The sequence below is a fragment of the Hyperoodon ampullatus genome, assembly GCF_949752795.1.
Source record: "Hyperoodon ampullatus genome assembly, chromosome: 3".
Taxonomy (NCBI): domain Eukaryota; kingdom Metazoa; phylum Chordata; class Mammalia; order Artiodactyla; family Ziphiidae; genus Hyperoodon; species Hyperoodon ampullatus.
In genome coordinates, this window is record NC_136916.1 from 49,237,847 (window position 1) to 49,260,669 (window position 22,823).

Consider the following 22,823-nt stretch of genomic DNA (forward strand, 5'->3'; position numbering starts at 1 on the left):
TTAGAGCAATAAGCTGACGTGAAAAAGGAAGCATTTAAGGAAGAGTCATCTTGTAGCAGTACATAGGATAGCTTTAATGATAAATGGAATGGAAGCTGGGAAACCTATTAGGAGGTGAATAATAAATCAGGGTTACAACTGCAGAAAAAGTACAAAAGGAATAGACTTATTCATTACAGCAGGCAAGGCAGAGAATCTGACAAAGAATACTTGAAGATTTTGTATCTGAGTACTCCTAACAGACAAAGAAAAAAATAATATGCGGTCTTGAATCAGCCAGGTCCAGGTAAAATCTGTGCTACGTAACTTTAAAGAAGTTATTTAACTTCTGTGAGTCTTAGTTTCCTTGGATATAAAAAGATTTACCTTGTTTGGGTGTAGAGAGATTAAATAAGAAAATGCATATAAAGCATCTATGTACCTGGAACACAACAGGCCAAAATAAATGTGATTTTTTTTTTACCTCTCTCCCTTGGCTCCCTGTTCTTTATTCCTTAACAATTCTGTCTGAGAATAAAGCAGTACAGTAGGTCATCTGTCTACAAGTTGTCATTTTAGAGCTGATAAAATTGAGTTAATGAGAAATTAAATGACTTATTTAATGGCCTACAACTAGCTATCTTCACTGTTGGCACCAGAGAACAGACACATAGGCCATAAAACACATAAAATTAGCTGAACCACAAACATAGACTCTTCTTTAAAGACACATCCTCTAATAATACAATAGAGGATCTGATTCATAAACCTAAAACATTTAAATGTGACTGTTTCCTTAACAACATAAAAAGGGCAATCCATTTTAAAAGAAAACATTTTTTAATGTATATACCAAATTTCAGCATAGGCTGAATTTCCAAATGTGGACCTTTCCATTAGAGAAGGAAAATTAAGGGTATAAATTTCTTCTCTTAATATAGATTGAATACATGGGAACTTCAGACACAGTTAGCATAAATTTACTCACCTTCCATGAGCATGGAAATCTAGACGTAAAAACTGGTCCTCATGTGAAACTGCTCTTTTGGCACGCTGGTGTTTTTGGTGTAATGAATCCACATCATAAGATAATCCTTCATAATGTCTAATGTATTTATTTAAAGGATTTCCATACTGACCTATAAAAAATAAACAATTTGAATTAATGTCATCTTGTGGCCCATTCTAGTTCTGATATGACTCCATGATTATTCAAATATCTATAAATATGAAACTGTTTCACTAATCCTAGTACTTTATTTTCATATACTTTTTTTTTTTTTTTTGGCTATGCCGTGTGGCATGCAAGATCTGAGTTCCCCCACCAGGGATCGAATCTGCGCCCCCTGCAGTGGAAGCATGGAGTCTTAACCACTGGACTGCCAGGGAAGTCCCTAAAAACTTATTATAATGGGAATTTTAACCACACACACAAGTTTTGATGTTAGCCATAGGTTTGTCTAGGATGTCCTTTATCAGGTTGACAAAGTTATCTTCTATTAATACTTTGCTGATAAAAACTATCAGGAAGAGGTGTTGACTTTTGTCACCCACTCTTTCTGCATCTGTTAAGATGATTATAATAGATAACCAACAAGGACCTACTGTATAGCACAGGGAATTATACCTATAAGGGAAAAGAATCTGAAAAAATACATATATATAAAATATGTATAAATGAATCACTTTGCTGTACACCTGAAACTAACACAACATTGTAAATCAACTATACTGCAATAAAAATAAGTAAATAAATTTTTTAAAGAGATGATTATATGGTTCTTTCTTTTTAGTTTATTAATAATGGAAAATTAAATTGACTGATTTCATGGGCAGAAGAACGAAATAAACACTTCTCCAAAGAAGACATACAGATGGCCAACAGACACGTGAAAAGATGCTCAACATCACTAATTATTACAGAAGTGCAAATCAAAACTACCATGAGGTACTACCTCACACCAGTCAGAATGGGCATCATTAAAAAGTCTACAAACAATAAATGCTGGAGAGGGTGTGGAGAAAAAGGAACCCTCCTACACTACTGGTAGGAATGTAAGTTGGTGCAGCCACCATAGAGAACAGTATGGAGGTTCCTCAAAAGACTAAAAATAGAGTTACCATACAATCCAGCAATCTTACTCCTGGGTATACATCTGTACAAAACTATATTTCAAAAAGATACATGCAGGCTTCCCTGGTGGCACAGTGGTTAGGAATCCGCCTGCCAATGCAGGGGACACGGGTTCAAGCCCTGGTCCGGGAAGATCCCACATGCTGCACAGCAACTAAGCCCATGTTCCACAACTACTGAGCCTGTACCCTAGAGCCCGTGAGCCACAGCTACCAAGCCCTCGTGCCATAACTACTGAAGCCCGCGCGCCTAGAGCCCGTGCTCCACAACAAGAGAAGCCACCACAATGAGAAGCCCACACACTGCAATGAAGAGTAGCTCCCACTCACCGCAACCAGAGAAACCCACATGCAGCAATGAAGACCCAATGCAGCCAAAAATAAATTAAATAAAAATTTTTAAAAGATACATGCACCCCCTATGTTCATAGCAGCACTATTCACAATAGCTAAGACATGGAAACAACCTAAATGTCCATCAACAGATGAATGGGTAAAGAAGATGTGGTACATATATACAATGGAATACAACTCAGCCATAAAAGAAGAACAAAATAATGCCATTTGGAGCAACATGGATAGAACTAGAGAATATCATACTAAGTGAAGTAAGTCAGAAAGAGAAAGGCAAATACCATATGGTATCACTTATATGTGGAATCTAAAATATGACACAAATGAACTTATCTGCAAAACAGAAACAGACTCACAGACATAGAGAACAAACTTGTGGTTGCCAAGGGTGGGCATGGAGGAGGGGTGGAGTGGGAGTTTGGGGTTAGCAGATGCAAACTATTACACAGAGAACAGATAAACAACAAGGTCCTCCTGTATAGGACAGGGAACTATATTCAATATCCTGTGATAAACCATAATGGAAAAGAATTAAAAAAAATGTATATGTGTATATATATATATATATATATATATATGTATAACTGAATCACTTTGCTGTATAGCAGAAATTAACACAACATTGCAAATCAACTATAGTTCAATTTTTAAAAAATTGTTCATTTTCTAATGTTAAACCAACCTTGCATTACTGATATAAATCCCACTTGAATATAGTATATTATGCTTTATAATACTGTTGGATTCAATTTGCTATAATTTTGTTTAGAATTTTTTTTTTCTATGTTCATGAGAGATACTGGTCTGTAGCTTTCTTGGACTGTCTTTGTCAAGTTTTGGTATCAGTATAAAAAAAAGACCTTGAAAGTATTACCTCTTCTTCAATTTTCTAGACAAATGTATGTAGAATTGGTATTATTTCCTCCTTAAATGTTTGATAGAATTCACCAGTGAAGCCATCTTGGCCTGGAATTTTCTTTGTGAAAGGTTATTAATGACGTCAATTTGATATATAAACAGCTATTCTGGTTAGCTACTTCTTGAGTGACCTTTGGTAAGAATTTGTCCATTTTACCTAGGCTGTTGAAGTTATGGAGATAAAGCTGTTCATAATATTCCCTCATTATGTTTTTTATATCTTGCAATGTTTCATGCACACTTGAAAAGAATGTATATTCTGCTGTTAATGGATGAGTGTTCTAGAAATGTCAATCTCTGCACTTATTGAGTACAGTGTTTTATAAATGTCAACCACGTCAACTGGCTGACAGTGTTGTTCAAGTCTTCTCTACCCTTCATGATTTTCTATCTACCTGTTCTATTATTGAGAGAAAGGTATTGAAATCTCTGTCTGTAATTATGACTTTTTCTATTTCTCCTTGCAGTTCTCTGCTTAATTGATTTTTTGTTGTTGTTCCTTTTTTAAATTTATTTATTTTATTTATTTTGGGCTGCATTGGGTCTTTGTTACTGTGTGTGGGCTTTCTCTAGTTGTGGTAAGCGGGGGCTACTCTTCCTTGCAGTGCACGGGTTTCTCATTGTCATGGCTTCTGTTATTGCAGAGCATGGGCTCTAGGCACGCAGGCTTCAGTAGTTGTGGCTCGTGGGCTCTAGAGCTCCGGCTCAGTAGTTGGGGTGCTCAGGCTTAGCTGCTCCACAGCATGTGGGATCTTCCTGGACCAGGGATCGAACCCATGTCCCCTGCATTGGCAGGCGGATTCCCAACCACTGTGCCACAAGGGAAGCCCTGCTTAATTGATTTTTGAAGTTCTATTATTACATGCATAAATGTCAAAGATTATTATGTATTATGCCTTTTGGATTAATTCACTCCTTTATCAATTATCAAATGATCTTCTTTATTCTTTGTAATATTCTATGTTCTAAAATCTACTTTGTCTGTTATTAATATAGCACTCCTTTTTTTTTTTGACTGGCATGGTATCTCTTTTCCATCCTTTTATTTTTAATCTATTTGTGCCTACATATTTAATGTGAGTTCACAGTAGGCAGCATAGAGCTGGGTCTTGCTTTTCTGCCCAATCTGATAATCTCTGCCTTTTAATTGGAGTGTTTGGATCATTTACATTTAAAGTAGTTACTAATGTGGTTAGGTTTAAGTCTATCATCTTGCTATTTATTTCTGTTTGTCCCATCTGTTCTCTGCTCCCTTCTCCTTTATTGGGACTAATTAGTTTTTTATGATTCTGTTTTTACCTCTTCACTAGCTATTAGCAAAACTCTCTGTTTGGTTATTTTAGTGGTTGCTTTAGGGCTTATAAGTATACATCTTTAACTTAGTCTACCTTCAAATGATATTATAACACTTTCAGGTATAAGAACCTGACATTACTATACTTTCATTTCTTTCCTCCTGGTCTTTAGACTACTGTCATCATATACTTTACTTACTTGTATCTTATAAAGCCCACAATACATTGTTATTGTTTTGGTTTAAACAGACAATTATCTTTTAAAGAGATTTAAATAACAAGGAAAAAAAGCTCTATTTCTCATTTCCAGGGCTCTTCATTCCTTCATGTGGATCCATATTTCCACCTGGTATCATTTTCCTTCTACCTATAACTTCCTCTAAAATTTCTTCTGCTGGTGAAGAGCTCTTCCAGATGTTGGATGTCTCAAAGTCTTTATTTTTTCTTCATTTTTGAAAGATATTTTCACTGGGCACAGACTTCCAGGTCGACAAGTTCATATTTTTTCTTTAAATATTTTTAAAACCTTGCTCCACTCTCTTTTCACCCATATTCCTTCTGACAAGAAATCTGTCATCCTTACCATTGCTCCTCTGAACATAATGTGTCTTTTCCCTCCCTAGTGCTTTTAAGACTTTCCTCTTTAATACTGGTTTTGAGCAATTTGACGTGCTTTGGTTTCTTCATATTTACTGAGCTTTAGTTTCAGTAAACTCCTTGGGTCTGTGGGGTTATAATTTTTCAACTCTTATTTTTTCAATTTGTTTCACTCTCCCCACCCCCACCCACCCAAGGACTTCAGTTACAAGTATATTAGGTCACTCAAATTCTTCCCACAGCCCACTGATGGGTTGTTTCATATTTATCAAAAATTCTTTTTTTCCCTGTTTCATTTTGAATAGTTTCTACTGCTGTCTTCTAGTTCAATAATATTCTGTAATGTCTAACCTGTTGGTTTTTTTTTGTTTTTTTTTTGGTTTGTTTTTTATTTATTTATTTATTTTTAATTTTTTTTTTATTAGTTTCTGCTTTATAACAAAGTGAATCAGTCATACATATACATCTGTTCCCACATCCCCTCCCTCATGCATCTCCCTCCCTCCCACCCTCCCCATCCCACCCCTCCAGGCGGTCACAAAGCACCGAGCTGATCTCCCTGTGCTCTGCGGCTGCTTCCCACTATCTATCTACCTTACGTTTGGTAGTGTATATATGTCCATGCCTCTCTTTCCCTTTGTCACAGCTTACCCTTCCCCTTCCCCATATCCTCAAGTCCATTCTCAAGTAGGTCTGTGTCTTTATTCCCATTTTACCCCTAGGTTCTTCATGACATTTTTTTTTTTTTTAAATTCCATATATATGTGTTAGCATACGGTATTTGTCTTTCTCTTTCTGACTTACTTCACTCTGTATGACACACTCTAGGTCTATCCACCTCATTACAAATAGCTCAGTTTCGTTTCTTTTTATGGCTGAGTAATATTCCATTGTATATATGTGCCACATCTTCTTTATCCATTCATCCGATGATGGACACTTAGGTTGTTTCCAGCTCCGGGCTATTGTGAATAGAGCTGCAATGAACATTTTGGTACATGTCTCTTTTTGAATTATGGTTTTCTCAGGGTATATGCCTAGTAGTGGGATTGCTGGGTCATATGGTAGTTCTATTTTTAGTTTTTTAAGGAACCTCCATACTGTTCTCCATAGTGGCTGTACCAATTCACATTCCCACCAGCAGTGCAAGAGTGTTCCCTTTTCTCCACGCCCTCTTCAGCATTTATTGTTTCTAGATTTCTTGATGATGGCCATTCTGACTGGTGTGAGATGATATCTCATTGTAGTTTTGATTTGCATTTCTCTAATGATTAATGATGTTGAGCATTCTTTCATGTGTTTGTTGGCAGTCTGTATATCTTCTTTGGAGAAATGCCTATTTAAGTCTTCTGCCCATTTTTGGATTGGGTTGTTTGTTTTTTTGCTATTGAGCTGCATGAGCTGTTTATAAATTTTGGAGATTAATCCTTTGTCAGTTGCTTCATTTGCAAATATTTTCTCCCATTCTGAGGGTTGTCTTTTGGTCTTGTTTATGGTTTCCTTTGCTGTGCAAAAGCTTTGAAGTTTCATTAGGTCCCATTTGTTTATCTGTGTTTTTAGTTCCATTTCTCTAGGAGGTGGGTCCAAAAGGATCTTGCTGTGATTTATGTCATAGAGTGTTCTACCTATGTTTTCCTCTAAGAGTTTGATAGTTTCTGGCCTTACATTTAGGTCTTTAATCCATTTTGAGCTTATTTTTGTGTATGGTGTTAGGGAATGATCTAATCTCATACTTTTACATGTCCCTGTCCAGTTTTCCCAGCACCACTTATTGAAGAGGCTGTCCTTTCTCCACTGTACATTCCTGCCTCCTTTATCAAAGATAAGTTGGCCATATGTGCATGGGTTTATCTCTGGGCTTTCTATCCTGATCCACTGATCTATCTTTCTGTTTTTATGCCAGTACCACACTGTCTTAATTACTGTAGCTTTGTAGTATAGTCTGAAGTCAGGCAGCCTGATTCCTCCAGCTCCGTTTTTTGTTCTCAAGATTGCTTTGGCTATTCGGGGTCTTTTGTTTTTCCAAACAAATTTTGAAATTTTTTGTTCTACTTCTGTGAAAAATGCCAGTGGTAGTTTGATAGGGATTGCATTGAATCTGTAGATTGCCTTGGGTAGTAGAGTCATTTTCACAATATTGATTCTTCCAATCCAGGAGCATGGTATATCTCTCCATCTATTTGTATCCTCTTTAATTTCTTTCATCAGTGTCTTATAATTTTCTGCATACAGGTCTTTTGTCTCCTTAGGTAGGTTTATTCCTAGATATTTTATTCTTTTTGTTGCAATGGTAAATGGGAGTGTTTTCTTGATTTCATTTTCAGATTTTTCATCATTAGTGTACAGGAATGCCAGAGATTTCTGTGCATTAATTTTGTATCCTGCTACTTTACCAAATTCATTGATTAGCTCTAGTAGTTTTTCGGTAGCATCTTTAGGATTCTCTATGTATAGTATCATGTCATCTGCAAACAGTGACAGCTTTACTTCTTCTTTTCCAATTTGGATTCCTTTTATTTCCTTTTCTTCTCTGATTGCTGTGGCTAAAACTTCCAAAACTAGGTTGAATAAGAGTGGTGAGAATGGGCAGCCTTGTCTTGTTCCTGATCTTAGTGGAAATGGTTTCAGTTTTTCACCATTGAGGACAATGTTGGCTGTGGGTTTGTCATATATGGCCTTTATTATGTTGAGGAAAGTTCCCTCTATGCCTACTTTCTGCAGGGTTTTTATCATAAATGGGTGTTGAATTTTGTCAAAAGCTTTCTCTGCATCTATTGAGATGATCATATGGTTTTTCTCCTTCAACTTGTTAATATGGTGTATCACATTGATTGATTTGCGTATATTGAAGAATCCTTGCATTCCTGGAATAAACCCCACTTGATCATGGTGTATGATCCTTCTAATGTGCTCTTGGATTCTGTTTGCTAGTATTTTGTTGAGGATTTTTGCATCTATGTTCATCAGTGATATTGGCCTGTAGTTTTCTTTCTTTGTGACATCCTTGCCTGGTTTTGGTATCAAGGTGATGGTGGCCTCGTAGAATGAGTTTGGGAGTGTTCCTTCCTCTGATATTGTTTGGAAGAGTTTGAGAAGGATGGGTGTTAGCTCTTCTCTAAATGTTTGATAGAATTCGCCTGTGAAGCCATCTGGTCCTGGGCTTTTGTTTGATGGAAGATTTTTAATCACAGTTTCAATTTCAGTGCTTGTGATTGGTCTATTCATATTTTCTATTTCTTCCTGAGTCAGTCTTGGTAGGTTGTGCATTTCTAAGAATTTGTCCATTTCTTCCAGGTTGTCCATTTTATTGGCATAGAGTTGCTTATAGTAATCTCTCATGATCTTTTGTATTTCTGCAGTGTCAGTTGTTACTTCTCCTTTTTCATTTCTAATTCTACTGATTTGAGTCTTCTCCCTTCTCTTCTTGATGAGTCTGGCTAATGGTTTGTCAATTTTGTTTATCTTCTCAAAGAACCAGCTTTTAGTTTGGTTGATCTTTGCTATCGTTTCCTTCATTTCTTTTTCATTTATTTCTGATCTGATCTTTATGATTTCTTTCCTTCTGCTAACTTTGGGGGTTTTTTGTTCTTCTTTCTCTAATTGCTTTAGGTGCAGGGTCAGGTTGTTTACTCGAAATGTTTCCTGTTTCTTAAGGTGGGATTGTATTGCTATAAACTTCCCCCTTAGAACTGCATTTGCTGCGTCCCATAGGTTTTGGGTCGTCGTGTCTCCATTGTCATTTGTTTCTAAGTATTTCTTAATTTCCTCTTTGATTTCTTCAGTGATCACTTCATTATTGAGTAGTGTATTGTTTAGCCTCCATGTGTTTGTATTTTTTACAGATCTTTTCCTGCAATTGATGTCTAGTCTCATAGCATTGTGGTCGGAAAAGATACTTGATACAATTTCAATTTTCTTAAATTTCCCAAGGCTTGATTTGTGACCCAAGATATGATCTATCCTGGAGAATGTTCCATGAGCACTTGAGAAAAATGTGTATTCTGTTGTTTTTGGGTGGAATGTCCTATAAATATCAATTAAGTCCATCTTGTTTAATGTATCATTTAAAGCTTGTGTTTCCTTATTTATTTTCATTTTGGATGATCTGTCCTTTGGTGAAAGTGGGGTGTTAAAGTCCCCTACTATGACTGTGTTACTGTCGATTTCCCCTTTTATGGCTGTTAGTATTTGCCTTATGTATTGAGGTGCTCCTATGTTGGGTGCATAAATATTTACAATTGTTATATCTTCTTCTTGGATCGATCCCTTTATCGTTATGTAGTGTCCTTCTTTGTCTCTTCTAATAGTCTTTATTTTAAAGTCTATTTTGTCTGATATAAGAATTGCTACTCCAGCTTTCTTTTGATTTCCATTTGCATGGAATATCTTTTTCCATCCCCTTACTTTCAATCTGTATGTGTCTCTAGGTCTGAAGTGGGTCTCTTGTAGACAGCATATATATGGGTCTTGTTTTTGTATCCATTCAGCCACTCTGTGTCTTTTGGTGGGAGCATTTAGTCCATTTACATTTAAGGTAATTATTGATATGTATGTTCCTATTCCCATTTCCTTAATGGCTTTGGGTTCGTTATTGTAGGTATAGTCCTTCTGTTGTGTTTCTTGCCTAGAGAAGTTCCTTTAGCATTTGTTGTAAAGCTGGTTTGGTGGTGCTGAACTCTCTCAGCTTTTGCTTGTCTGTAAACGTTTTAATTTCTCCATCAAATCTGAATGAGATCCTTGCTGGGTAGAGTAATCTTGGTTGCAGGTTTCTCTCCTTCATCACTTTAATTATGTCCTGCCACTCCCTTCTGGCTTGTAGAGTTTCTGCTGAGAGATCAGCTGTTAACCTGATGGGGATTCCCTTGTGTGTTATTTGTTGTTTTTCCCTTGCTGCTTTTAATATGATTTCTTTGTGTTTAATTTTTGACAGTTTGATTAATATGTATCTTGGCGTATTTCTTCTTGGATTTATTCTGTATGGGACTCTCTGTGCCTCCTGGAGTTGATTAACTATTTCCTTTCCCATATTAGGGAAGTTTTCAACTATAATCTCTTCAAATATTTTCTCAGTCCCTTTCTTTTTCTCTTCTTCTTCTGGAACCCCTATAATTCGAATGTTGGTGCGTTTAATGTTGTCCCAGAGGTCTCTGAGACTGTCCTCTGTTCTTTTCATTCTTTTTTCTTTATTTTTCTCTGCATCAGTTATTTCCACTATTTTATCTTCCACCTCACTTATCCGTTCTTCTGCCTCAGTTATTCTGCTATTGATCCCATCTAGAGTATTTTTCATTTCATTTATTGTGTTTTTAATCGATGCTTGATTCATCTTTAGTTCTTCTAGGTCCTTGTTAACTGTTTCTTGCATATTGTCTATTCTATTTCCAAGATTTTGGATCTGGGAAATAGAATCTTGGATCAGCTTTACTATCATTATTCTGAATTCTTTTTCAGGTAGACTGCCTATTACCTCTTCATTTGTTAGGTCTGGTAGGTTTTTATCTTGCTCCTTCACCTGCTGTGTGTTTTTCTGCTTTCTCATTTTGCTTATGTTACTGTGTTTGGGGTCTCCTTTTTGCAGGCTGCAGATTCGTAGTTCCCGTTGTTTTTGGTGTCTGTCCCCCGTGGCTAAGGTTGTTTCAGTAGGTTGTGTAGGCTTCCTGGTGGGGGGGACTAATGCCTGTGTTCTGGTGGTTGAAGCTCGATCTTGTCTTTCTGGTGGACAGGTCCACGTCTGGTGGTGTGTTTTGGGGTGCCTGTGGCCTTATTATGTTTTTAGGTATCCTCTCTGCTAATGGGTGGGGTTGTGTTCCTGCCTTGCTAGTTGCTTGGCATAGGGTGACCAGCACTGTAGCTTGCTGGTCGTTGACTGAAGCTGGGTGCTGGTGTTGAGATGGAGATCCCTGGGAGATTTTCGCTGCTTGATATTATGTGGAGCTGGGAGGTCTCTTGTGGACCCGTGTCCTGAAGTTGGCTCTCCCACTTCAGAGGCACAGCACTAACTCCTGGCTGCAGCACCAAGAGCCTTTCATCCACCCGGCTCAGAATAACAGTGAGAAAAAGTAGAAAGAAATAATTAGTAGAAGAAAGAAAGAGAGATTGAAAGAAAGGAAGAAGGGAAGTAAGGAAGGAAGGAAGGAAGAAAGAAAGAAAGGAGGGAGGGAGGAAGGATGGAAAGAAAGGAAAGAAAGGAGGGAGGGAGGGAGGAATGAAAGCAAAGGGAAGAGTGAATGGAAGAAGAGAGGGAGGGAGGGAGGAAGGAAAGAAAGAAAGAAAGACAGGAGGGAGGGAGGGAGGGAGGAAGGAAAGAAAAAGAAAGTGGAAAGAAGAAGGGTGGGAGGGAGGGAGGGATGGAGGAAAGAAAAAGAAAGAAGGAAAGGAGGAGCGGAGGGAGGGAGGGAGGAAGGGAAGGGAGGAAAAAAAGAAAGAGCAGGTAAAGTAAAATAGAATAAAGTATGAAATATAATAGCGTTATTAAAATTAAAAAGTAATTATTGAAAAAAAACACGGACCGAAAGAACCCTGGGACATATGGTGGAAGCAAAGCTATACAGAGAGAATCTTCCACAGAAGATTACACATACACATTCACAAAAAGAGAGCAGGGGGAAAAATCAAAAATCTTGCTCTCCAAGTCCACCTCCTCGATTTGGGATAATTCGTTGTAAAAAGAGGAAAAGGGCGAAAAGTCTGAAATCTTGCTAAGTCCACCTCCTTAATTTGAGATAATTCGTTGTAAAAAGAGGAAAAAAAAAAAAAAAAAAGGGGGGGGGAAGTCTTAAATCTTGTCCTCAAGGTCCACTTCCTCAATTTGGGATGATTCGCTGTCCATTCATGCACTCCACAGACGCAGGGCACATCGAATGGACCGTGGAGCTTTAATCCGCTGCCTCGGAGGCTGCACAGAGAGATTTCCCTGTCTCTGCTCTCACAGCTCCCGGGTCTCAGCCTTGGACCTGGCCCCGCCTCTGCGCGTAGGTCGCCGGAGGGCGTCCGTTCTTCGCTCAGACAGGACGGGTTTAAAGGAGCCGCTGATTCGGGGGCTCTGGCTCACTCAGGCAGAGGGGAGGGAGGGGAATGCCCTCTCCTCGCGCACCAGGCAACAAAAGGGAAAAAAGTCTCTTGCCTCTCCGGTAGCTCCAGACCCTTTCCCCGGACTCCCTCCGGGCTAGCACTAACCCCTTCAGGCTCTCTTCCTGCCGCCAGCCCCAGACCTCTCCCTGCGCTCCGACTGAAAGCCGATACCCGAGCCTCAGCTCCCAGCCCCGCCCGCCCTGGCGGCCGAGCAGACAAGTCTCTCGGGCTGGTGTGTGCCTGAGGGCACCGATCCTCTGTGCCAAAATCTCTCTGCTTTGCCCTCCACACCCCTGTTGCTGTGCTCTCCTCCGCTACTCCGAAGCTTTTCCCCTCCGCCACCTGCAGTCTCCGCCCTCGAAGGGGCTTGTAGTGTGTAGAAACCTTCCCTCCTTCACGGCTCCCTCCCACTGGTGCAGGTCCCGTCCATATCCTATTGTCTCTGTTTATTCTTTTTTTCTTTTGACCTACCCAGGTATGTGGGGAGTTTCTTGCCTTTTGGGGGGTCTGAGGTCTTCTGTCAGCGTTCAGTAGGTGTTCTGTTGGAGTTGTTCCACGTGTAGATGAATTTCTGATGTATCTGTGGGGAGGAAGGTGATCTCCGCGTCTTACTCTTCCGCCATCTTCCTCCGGCTCCTAACCTGTTGTTAATGCCATCTGGTGTGCTTTCCATTGAAAACATTGTAGTTTTCATCTGTAGAAGTTAGATTTCCATCTGTTTTATTTATACCTTTTAGGTCTCTATTTAACTTATTAAACATATGAAATACAGTTGTAATAACTCTTTTAATGTTCTTGTCTGCTAATTCTAATGCCCATGACAGTTATGGGTTGGTTCCAGTTGACTGCTTACTCTTCTCATTACAGATTGTGTTTTCCTGCTTCATTGCATGTCTCATAATCTTTCAGTGAATAGACGGCAGACGCTGTGAATTTCACCTTGTAGGGGCTGGACATTTTTTGTATTCTTATAAATATTCTTAGGCTTTGTTACAGGACAAAGTAAAGGTAGTTAGAAAGTTTGATCCTTTTGGGTCTTGCCTTTATGATTTGTTACATGGGTCTGGAGCAGTGTTCAGTGTAGGGCTAACTTTATTCCCTACCATTGGGGCAAGACATATCTGAGTACTCTATCCAATGCTCCACAAATCATGAGTTTTTCCCATCTGGCTGATAAGAACAAGTACTATTTCCTGCACTATGTGAATACAGGGCACTGTTTCTTTCCCTGGCCTCAGGTAATTTCCTCACATATACACACTGATCAGTACTCTGACAAACACTCCAGGGGAACCCTCTGCAGATCTCAGGGATTCTCTCTCTATGCAACGCCCTTCATTCTGATATTGTCTGCAAACTCTAGCTGCTTTGGTCCCATTCCATCTCAACTCAGAGTTTGTTGGTCTCCACCTAGGTTTCCTCTTGTAGCACGAATGAATTGCAGATGGAAATTCATTCCAGGCAGAAAGCTGGAACAATCATAGGTCTCGCTTCATTTGTTTCCCCTCTCTTGGGGATCTTGTCCTTCACCACCTGGTGACCAGTGTCTTAAAAACCATTGCTTCTCACCTAATGTATTGCATAAAGCCTAAATGTTCCATCACTAAATTTTGTGTTTATGCAGTCAGTTGCTTTTCATTATATGGTTAAGGATACAAACTCTTAAATCATCTGGGTTTAAGTTCTGGAGACTGCACAACAAGGTAAATATACTTAACACTACTGAACTGTACACCAGAAATGGTTAAGATAGGCAATTTTATGGTAAGCATTTTCTTATTAGAATAAAAAAATTCTCTGGGTTTGAATCCCATTACCTTCATTTATTAGCTTGTTTCCTTGATCAAGTGGAAAACTCAACTTCATTTCCCTACCCTTAAAACAGAGAGAAGTAGAATACCTCTTTTTTAAGGCTGTTACAATGATTAAATGATTTAAGCCATGTGTGGCAATTAGCAAAGTGTCTACCATACAGTGAAAGCTCAGTAAATTTTTCATAGTCATCACCATCTCTTCCCTTTCCTCCACTTCCTTTTTTGCCTTATCTCACACTTGTCTTTGAGACCTATATACACAAACTGAGGCCATACATTCAGGAATAAAGACAGAACTAGGTTTAAATTCTGACATTTCCTCACCATAACTACATGATCTGGGTAATTATTAAACTTTTTTTTAAATCTCAGGGTTTTTTTTAATCTGTAAAATAGAGACAAAAGTGACTACCTTAAATGCAAGTAAACTGCTTAGCACAAAGCCTAGCATGAAAAGACCATTCAATTTAAAATACTGAGTCACTGGTGGGAATGTAAATTGATACAGCGACTATGGAAAACAGTATGGAGGTTCCTTAAAAAACTAAAAATAGAATTACCATATGACCCAGCAATCCCACTACTGGGCATATACACAGATAAAACCATTAATTCAAAAAGACACTTGCACCCCACCGTTCATTGCAGCACTATTTACAAGAGCCAGGTCATGGAAGCAAACTAAATGCCCATCGACAGATGAATAGATAAAGATGTGGTACATATACACAATGGAATATTACTCAGCCATAAAAAGGAACAAAACTGAGTCATTTGTAGAGACGTGGATGGATCTAGAGGTTGTCATACAGGAGTGAAGTCAGAAAGAGAAAAACACATATTGTGTATTAACACATATATGTGGAACCTAGAAAAATGGTACAGATGAACTGGTTTGCAGGGCAGATACTGAGACACAGATATAGAGAGCAAATGTATTATGGACACCAAGGGGGGAAAGCGGCAGGGGGTGGGGATGGTGGTGTGATGAATTGAGTGATTGGAATTGACATGTATACACTGATGTGTATAAAATGGATGACTAATAAGAACCTGCTGTATAAAAAAATAAATAAAATTCAAAAATAAAATTGACTCCTAAAAAATAATAATAAAAATAAAATAAAATAAAATACTGAGTCACTTCACCATACTCTTGAATGCACTGTTCTCAAGAGAGGTGACAGAAATGGAGCCTGAAACTAGAATCCACAGCTATCTTACAACTAGCATAGAAAATAGAGTGAACCCAAGGTATAAGAGAAAATAAAACCTCCCAGTATGGAACTTCTAAAAATCAGGACTCAACAATGGAATTATATATTGTACCAATGCATCTTCCATATTCCTTAAAAATATCTTTGAGTTTATATGTGGCTTTTTAAAAATACCTCACACAAGATAAAATATCAAGAAAAAATCAAGAATGGGGAAGTTGTACTATGAGAACTTAGGGGTAGGTCTTTCATTTTCAAAATCAAAGTAGGATTACTGAATTGTATTTCTTTTAAGTGGACTGAATAGTCATAGTACAAACTTAGCTTTGCAAAGTTACTGCTTCCGCTCCTTTTTCAACACCAAAAAGTCAACTTTTTAAGTCACAATGCAGATAAAGCATTTTGCCACTTCTGATAACTTAAAACAGTAACTATGGCTGTTCTGGTGAAGCACATGTGATAACGGCTCAATTATTTGCATGGAGGTAACACTTCTGGGAGAGTTATTAAACAAAGTCATCTCTTCTCTGTCCCACACACAAAGGAGTTTTATGAAGCAACATAATGTTTACCATCACTTACAAAGGACCTGAGTAATGACTTTCAGGATCTTTATAATTGAGATAAAACATGATTCACAGGGTTTAAATGGGAAAGTTAAAAATGCTACCCAGGGACATACAGTTAACAAGTCCACTTCAGTATCAGCTTCTACATAAGACCTATGTTTCTTTGTTAACTGTGCCTAAGTATCAGTATTTATGATATGGTCATGATAATACTTTAAAAATTATTGAAGAAAATGTATTAAATGAGGGAATTCCCTGGTGGTCCAGTGGTTAGGACTCAGCACTTTAACTGCTGAGGCCTGGGTTCAATCCCTGGTCAGGGAGCTAAGATCCCACAATCCACATGGTGCAGCCAAAAAAAAAATGTATTAAATGAAACTGTATTATGTAGTTTCTCCCTCCAATACTTAATGAAACAATGGGAGAACCATGGGAAAAAACAACTATAAAAAGCAGCCCACCCTCCCACATTAAAAAAAAAATCCTAAAGAACTAAAACCAAGTAAGAAATGGATATAACTAGTGTGTGTTAGAGCTAGCTGATACGGACTCATGAGTGCCAATTCTCTTCCCAGCTGTGTTCAGTGACATGTTGGTAGCTTGAAATCAGCCATGGGTAGAGTATTCATGCTACTGAAATTAGAAATGGCTACAAATCAGAGGATTTTTTTTTCTTGTTTTCAAGAGAACCAGTGTACTAAAACAACACTGGGTATAACCTAATGGTATAATCTTTCAAAGAAGCAGCCAAGGAAATAAACAGAATACTCTAATGAGAAAGTGTCAAAGCATAGCACACTGAACTCCAGACGCTGCCCCTAACCCTCATAAGCCATACAATTCACTTTTTAAAAAAATCTCAAGAGAACAGAGCCCTGGAATTCTCAAAAAGGTTGTAAATGGTCATGAGTCCTGACTGCAGAAAAGTAGGTTAAACACAAATTCTATCACAGAAAAAAAACGACAGCACAAAGAAGAGCCACACAACCATGAACATGTCAAAACATACCAGAGCAAAAATAATGGAAAAAAAAAAAAAAAAGCAAAAGAGAAAAAAACCCAACTGAGAAAGGAAACAAAAAATACTTAGAGGGCTTCCCTGGTGGCACAGTGGTTGAGAGTCCACCTGCCGATGCAGGGGACATGGATTCGTGCCCCGGTCCGGGAAGATCCCACATGCTGTGGAGTGGCTGGGCCCGTGAGCCACGGCCGCTGAGCCTGCGCGTCCGGAGCCTGTGCTCCGCAACAGGAGAGGCCACAACAGTGAGAGGCCCGCGTACCGCAAAAAAAAAACAAAACACTTAGAAACAATCCGGGACAAACTGGAATCAATCAGTCTTAGATGATATTAAGGAATTCTTGTTAATTTTCTTCAATACAACAACACTGTGGTAATACAGTAAGAGAATAATCTGAATTTGGGGAGATGTACTTTGAAGTACTTAAGAGTAAATGACATGCATAATTTTCACTGAAGTGATTCAGAGTGGGACAAAAAAGAAAAAGGACACAAACTGCTATCAGTTTCCACTTCTGACTATAATAGAGTAAGAGGAACTAAATTTAACCTACCACCATAAACATTCAGAAAACTTGACAAAATACATTGGAGGATAAACAAATGAGATAAGATCTACAATTGGCCCAACTTAACTACCCAGAGGCAGTTTCAGGTCAATATGCAGGGTAGAGGAACCCAAACAGAGCCTGCTGGTCTTGCTGAATTGAGGAGCCACGTATCTGAGTTCTGAGAGGCCAGGCGTTTAGAATTTGTGGGTCAGAGTGCCAAAGAAAAGGAAGCTAACAGAAAAGGAGCTCAGAGATCTAAAGAAGGGTCCCCTTACATGTTTGGCAGATTCATATCTGATCATGTGAGAGAATCAACTATCCCAGGCCAAAAAAATAAACCACAAAAACAGTAAGCAACACAATCTTAAAAGCTTATATTGATAGGGCTGGGAAGTGTTCACATTCCCACCATCCAAAGAAGAAAGACCTGTAATATACGGAGCATTGGGCTCTAATCACCTTATTTACGGGGCAAAATGAGCCATAGACTAAAGGCTGTTTGGGATCCACTCTAACAAAGCTTAAAGGCCATCTTCCAAAGGACTCAACTGATTCCAAGTAGTTTGTTTAATTGTACACCAAAAAAAATGTGACAGTGTTTAAAGGCAAGACAAATCAAACACACACAAAAAAGTAAAAATCAAGAATGATCTGCATCCAATCAAAAATTACCATGCATGTAAAGAATCAGGAAAATGTCTTTTTCTCATATTACTGGAGAAAAAAATCAGATATTAGAAACAGAAACTATAGAGATGATGGAATTAACATACAAAGAAATTAAAAGTTATCATGGGCTAACAGCTGAAAACTAGGGATAAAAAACCCCTTAAAATCAGCTGGTGGGTTAGGACCAAAGGAGCTACAGAAAAAGACACATTACATACAGAGGAACAAAGGTATAAATGACAGCATAACTACATAAGACAGAAGATAATTCAGCAACATGTTTAAAGTGTTACAAAAAAAAAAACTGTCAACCTAAGATTCCATACCCAGTAAAAATATCTTTCATAAATGAAGATGAACAAAAAAAAGGTAAAATGAACACTTTTTCAGACATCAAAGCTGACAAGTATCACCAGTAGACCTTACAAGAAATGTTAAAGGAAGTTTTTCAGGCAGAAGGAATATGCCAGCTGGAAACCTGTGTTGACACAAACCTGTGTTGACACAGGAACAATGACTATAATGAGAAAATAAAAAAGATTTCTTCTCTCATTCTTTAATCTCTTTCAAAATTAAGTGATTGTGTTCAAGAAACACAATGTACTATGGCATTTATGACACACATAGAATTAAAATGTATGATAATACAGCATAATGGAGGAGAGGAGAAATGAAAGTACACTATAAATGAAGTGGTATTTTATTTAAAGGTATACATTGATAAGTTACAGGTGTATACTGTACACCCTAGGAACAACCTCTAAAAATATACACTAAGCAGGTATACCACATAAGTCAATATCAGAAATAAAATGAAATCATTTTTTAAAGCAAATTAATCCCAAAGAATATAGAAAAAGAGGGGTAAAAAGGACTATGAACAGATAGAACAGAAAACAAACAGTAAGATGGTAGTTTTAAACTCAATCTTATCAATAATTACATTAAAAGTTAATGATTTAAACATAATTAAATGGAAGTCATTTTCTTATTTTTCAAGAAAGAAAATGTTAATACATGCTGTCTAAAAGATACTTTAACAAAAATAAAGATGAGTTAAAGTAAAAAGAATGGGAGAAGTTATACCATCCAAACCCTAATCCAAGAAAGCTGGAGTGCCTACAGTATTATCAAAGTAAACTTTAAAACAAACAAACGAAAGGAAAGAAAAAAAAAAAGAGGGGTTAAAAAAAGGCATTTCAGGGGCTTCCCTGGTGGCGCAGTGGTTAAGAATCCGCCTGCCAGTGCAGGGGACATGGGTTCGAGCCCTGGTCCGGGAAGATCCCACATGCTGCGGAGCAACTAAGCCCATGTGCCACAACTGCTGAGCCTGCACTCTAGAGCCTGTGAGCCACAACTACTGAGCCTGCATGCCACAACTACTGAAGCCCGTGCACCTAGAGCCCATGCTCTACAACAAGAAGCCACCGTTGTGAGAAGCCCACGCACCACAACGAAGAGTAGTTCCCACTCTCCACAACTAGAGAAAGCCCGCGTGCAGCAACGAAGACCCAATTTAGCCAAAAATACATAAATAAAATAAATAAAAATTTTTAAAAAGGACATTTCATAACCCATCGAAAGAACATAACAATCCTAAATGTGCATCACATAACAGAGCTTAAAGTATGTGAAGAAAGAGCTGACGGGGGACTTCCCTGGTGGTCCAGTGGGTAGGACTCCTCTCTCCCAGTGCAGGGAGCCCAGGTTCAATCCCTGGTTGGGGAACTAGATCCTGCATGCATGCCACAACTAAGAGTTTGCATGCCGCAACCAAGGAAAAAAAGAAAAAAAAAATCCCGCATGCCATGGCTGGAGATCCCACATGCCTCAACAAAGATCCTGCGTGCCACAACTAAGACCTGGCACAGCCTAAATAAAAAAATTTTTTTTGATGCCATCAGGAACCCAGACTCTTTCTTTTTGCTCTGATAACCTTAGCATATTGGCCTTCATCTTTCTTTCTTTATTTTTTTTATTTTTAAGAAGATGTTGGGGGTAGGAGTTTATTAATTTTATTTTTGCTGTGTTGGGTCTTCGTTTCTGTGCGAGGGCTTTCTCTAGTTGTGGCAAGAGGGGGCCACTCTTCATCGCGGTGCGCGGGCCTCTCACTATCGCGGCCTCTCTTGTTGCGGAGCACAGGCTCCAGACGCGCAGGCTCAGTAGTTGTGGCTCACGAGCCCAGTCGCTCTGTGGCATGTAGGATCCTCCCAGACCAGGACTCGAACTCGTGTCCCCTGCATTAGCAGGCAGACTCTCAACCACTGTGCCACCAGGGAAGCCCTAAATAAATATTTTTTTTAAAAAAAAGAACAAGGAGGACTATTTTTTAAAAATTAAAAATGCTGACAGAACTGAAAGTAGACAAATCTGTAAATTATAGTTGGAAATCATGAACACTCCTCACTGAACAAGTAGACAAAAAATAAGGACTGAACACTATCAAACAACTTGACCTGATTAACGTTTACAAAATAGTCCACCCAACAATAGAGTATATATTCTTTTCACAGGCACATGGAGTATTCACCAAGATAGACCTTAATTCTAAGCCATAAACATGTTTCCATAAATTTTAAAAGACTGAAATCAGAGAGTATATTTTCTGACTACAGTGAAATTAAATCAGTAGGAGATACTTGGAAAAATCCCCAAATATTGGGAACTTAACACACTTCTAAATAGCCCTTGGGTCAAAGAAGAAATCAAAAGGGAAATCAGAAGGATTCTGAATTGACTGCAAACAGCACAAGGGAACTTTACTGGTTAGTGTAAATAATGTTCTATATTATTATTATTATTATTATTATGGTGGTGGTGGTTAAACAACTATATACCTTTCTCAAAATTAACTGTTGAACTTTATTGTATGGAAATTATACCTCAATAAAGCTAATTAAAAAAATTTTTAAAGAAAAATGGTGAGTCAAAGTGGTAAGCAAATGGGTATTTGGCCTTTCTTTTACTCTTCCCTAAGTTATACACTTTTTCAAAAAAAAAAAAAAAAATCCAGAATCTAAAACAAAGACAACTCAAAATAGTCCAGCTTGTCCTCCCTTCAGGAAACTAAATAAAATCAACATTCTACTCACCTCCAAGAAACTATTAAGCATCCTATAATGACTCATTATTCATAAGTAACTATATTTTTGTTAATGGGACAGACATAAGTAGTAAAAGTTGGGGCATATAAAAGAGTAAATGGGGCTTCCCTGGTGGCACAGTGGTTGAGAGTCCGCCTGCCGATGCAGGGGACACGGGTTCGCGCCCTGGTCCAGGAAGATCCCACATGCCGCGGAGCGGCTAGGCCTGTGAGCCATGGCTGCTGAGCCTGCGCGTCTGGAGCCTGTGCTCCGCAACGGGAGAAGCCACAACAGTGAGAGGCCCGCGTACCGCAAAAAAAAAAAGAGTAAATGACAACCAGTGATCCCAACATGCAAATCCTACACAGGAAACCTGACCCAGAACTTACAGATTTTTCCATAAACACTAAAGCATTCTCCATTATGATCTTAATCAATTCCCATATTTCTGATACAATAGTCTATTACTTGAAGTAATATTCTACTACTTGACAATAATATTGGAACCCTCCCCATTTTATCTTCCTCAAGATTATCCAGGTATCCCCAGCAGCAGCAGTACACACCATAATTACCCCAAAAATATCTTGTGAAAAACACCAACACTGTCCTGCCTTTCCAATCCCACTTTTGTACCAGAAACACAACCTTAAAACAACGAGGGAAAAAAAAATCTGTCATAACAGTCTGAAAGATGCACGCTATTGGCAAAACTTCAGCAAGCATATATGTCTGCTCAGTTCAGAATCCAGGTCTCCAGTGATGCTTCTGATTAGAGGAGCCTAGTTCAGAAGACTAGTTTACATGCCTGTGTCCTAGTTGCAACTGAAAAGCTGGGGAATCTAAATTAAGGAGATGGAATTCATAAGGCTGAAAATGTGCCAAACAAAGCAAGGTTCAAAAGGTTCTACACAATCAAAAACCATTGCAAATAACTGGCCTCTTAGCTTCCACTCTTGCCCCCGACAGTCTATTTTTCACACAGCACAGTGATAATGTTCAAATAAAGTTACATTGTGTCACTCTTCTGCTCAAAATGTTCCACCCCTCACCCACACCCCTCACTAGCTGTTCCCCCTCCACAGCCTTCATCATGATTTATAATCTCAAAAAAAAAAAAAAGTCATAGCCGTGGCTTATAACGCTGAAGATGATAAGGGGCTGCATTCCCCCACTCCACTTCCATGCTGGTCTCACCTTATCTTCTACCACTCTCCCCTTACTCTGTGTATTACAACCACATTAGTCTCTTTATCGTCCCTCTGCCTGGAACATCTTCCTCCAAAGCAGGGTTGGCACATTTCATTCAGATATCTACAAAATTTCTTCAGAAGCTTTCTCTGATCACCCTATCTAAAAGCTTATGTCCCAATCATACTCATTCTAATATCCTGCTCTTTCTTCATATTATTTTTTATTGACATATCTCTCTACCACCAAAAGTTCCATGAGAACAAGGACTTTGATTTTTTCAATGATGTATCCTCATTACCTAAACAGAGTAAGAAAACAGGTGCTCAGTAAATGTTTGCTGTAAGAATTAACGAATCCACTC

At 38.5% G+C, this 22,823-nt stretch overlaps 1 protein-coding gene across 2 annotated transcripts in view; it reads right to left on the reverse strand.

Moving 5' to 3' along the window:
- Positions 1–22,823, reverse strand: part of ADAM10 (ADAM metallopeptidase domain 10) — a gene marked incomplete at both ends in the record, with an annotated part of 122,147 nt that overhangs the window by 85,421 nt on the left and 13,903 nt on the right. For both annotated transcript variants that reach the window (XM_079700101.1, XM_079700100.1), the window contains one exon: positions 968–1,118. In XM_079700101.1, the coding sequence (XP_079556227.1) occupies positions 968–1,118 (151 nt within the window). The remainder of the gene's footprint in view (positions 1–967; positions 1,119–22,823) is intronic.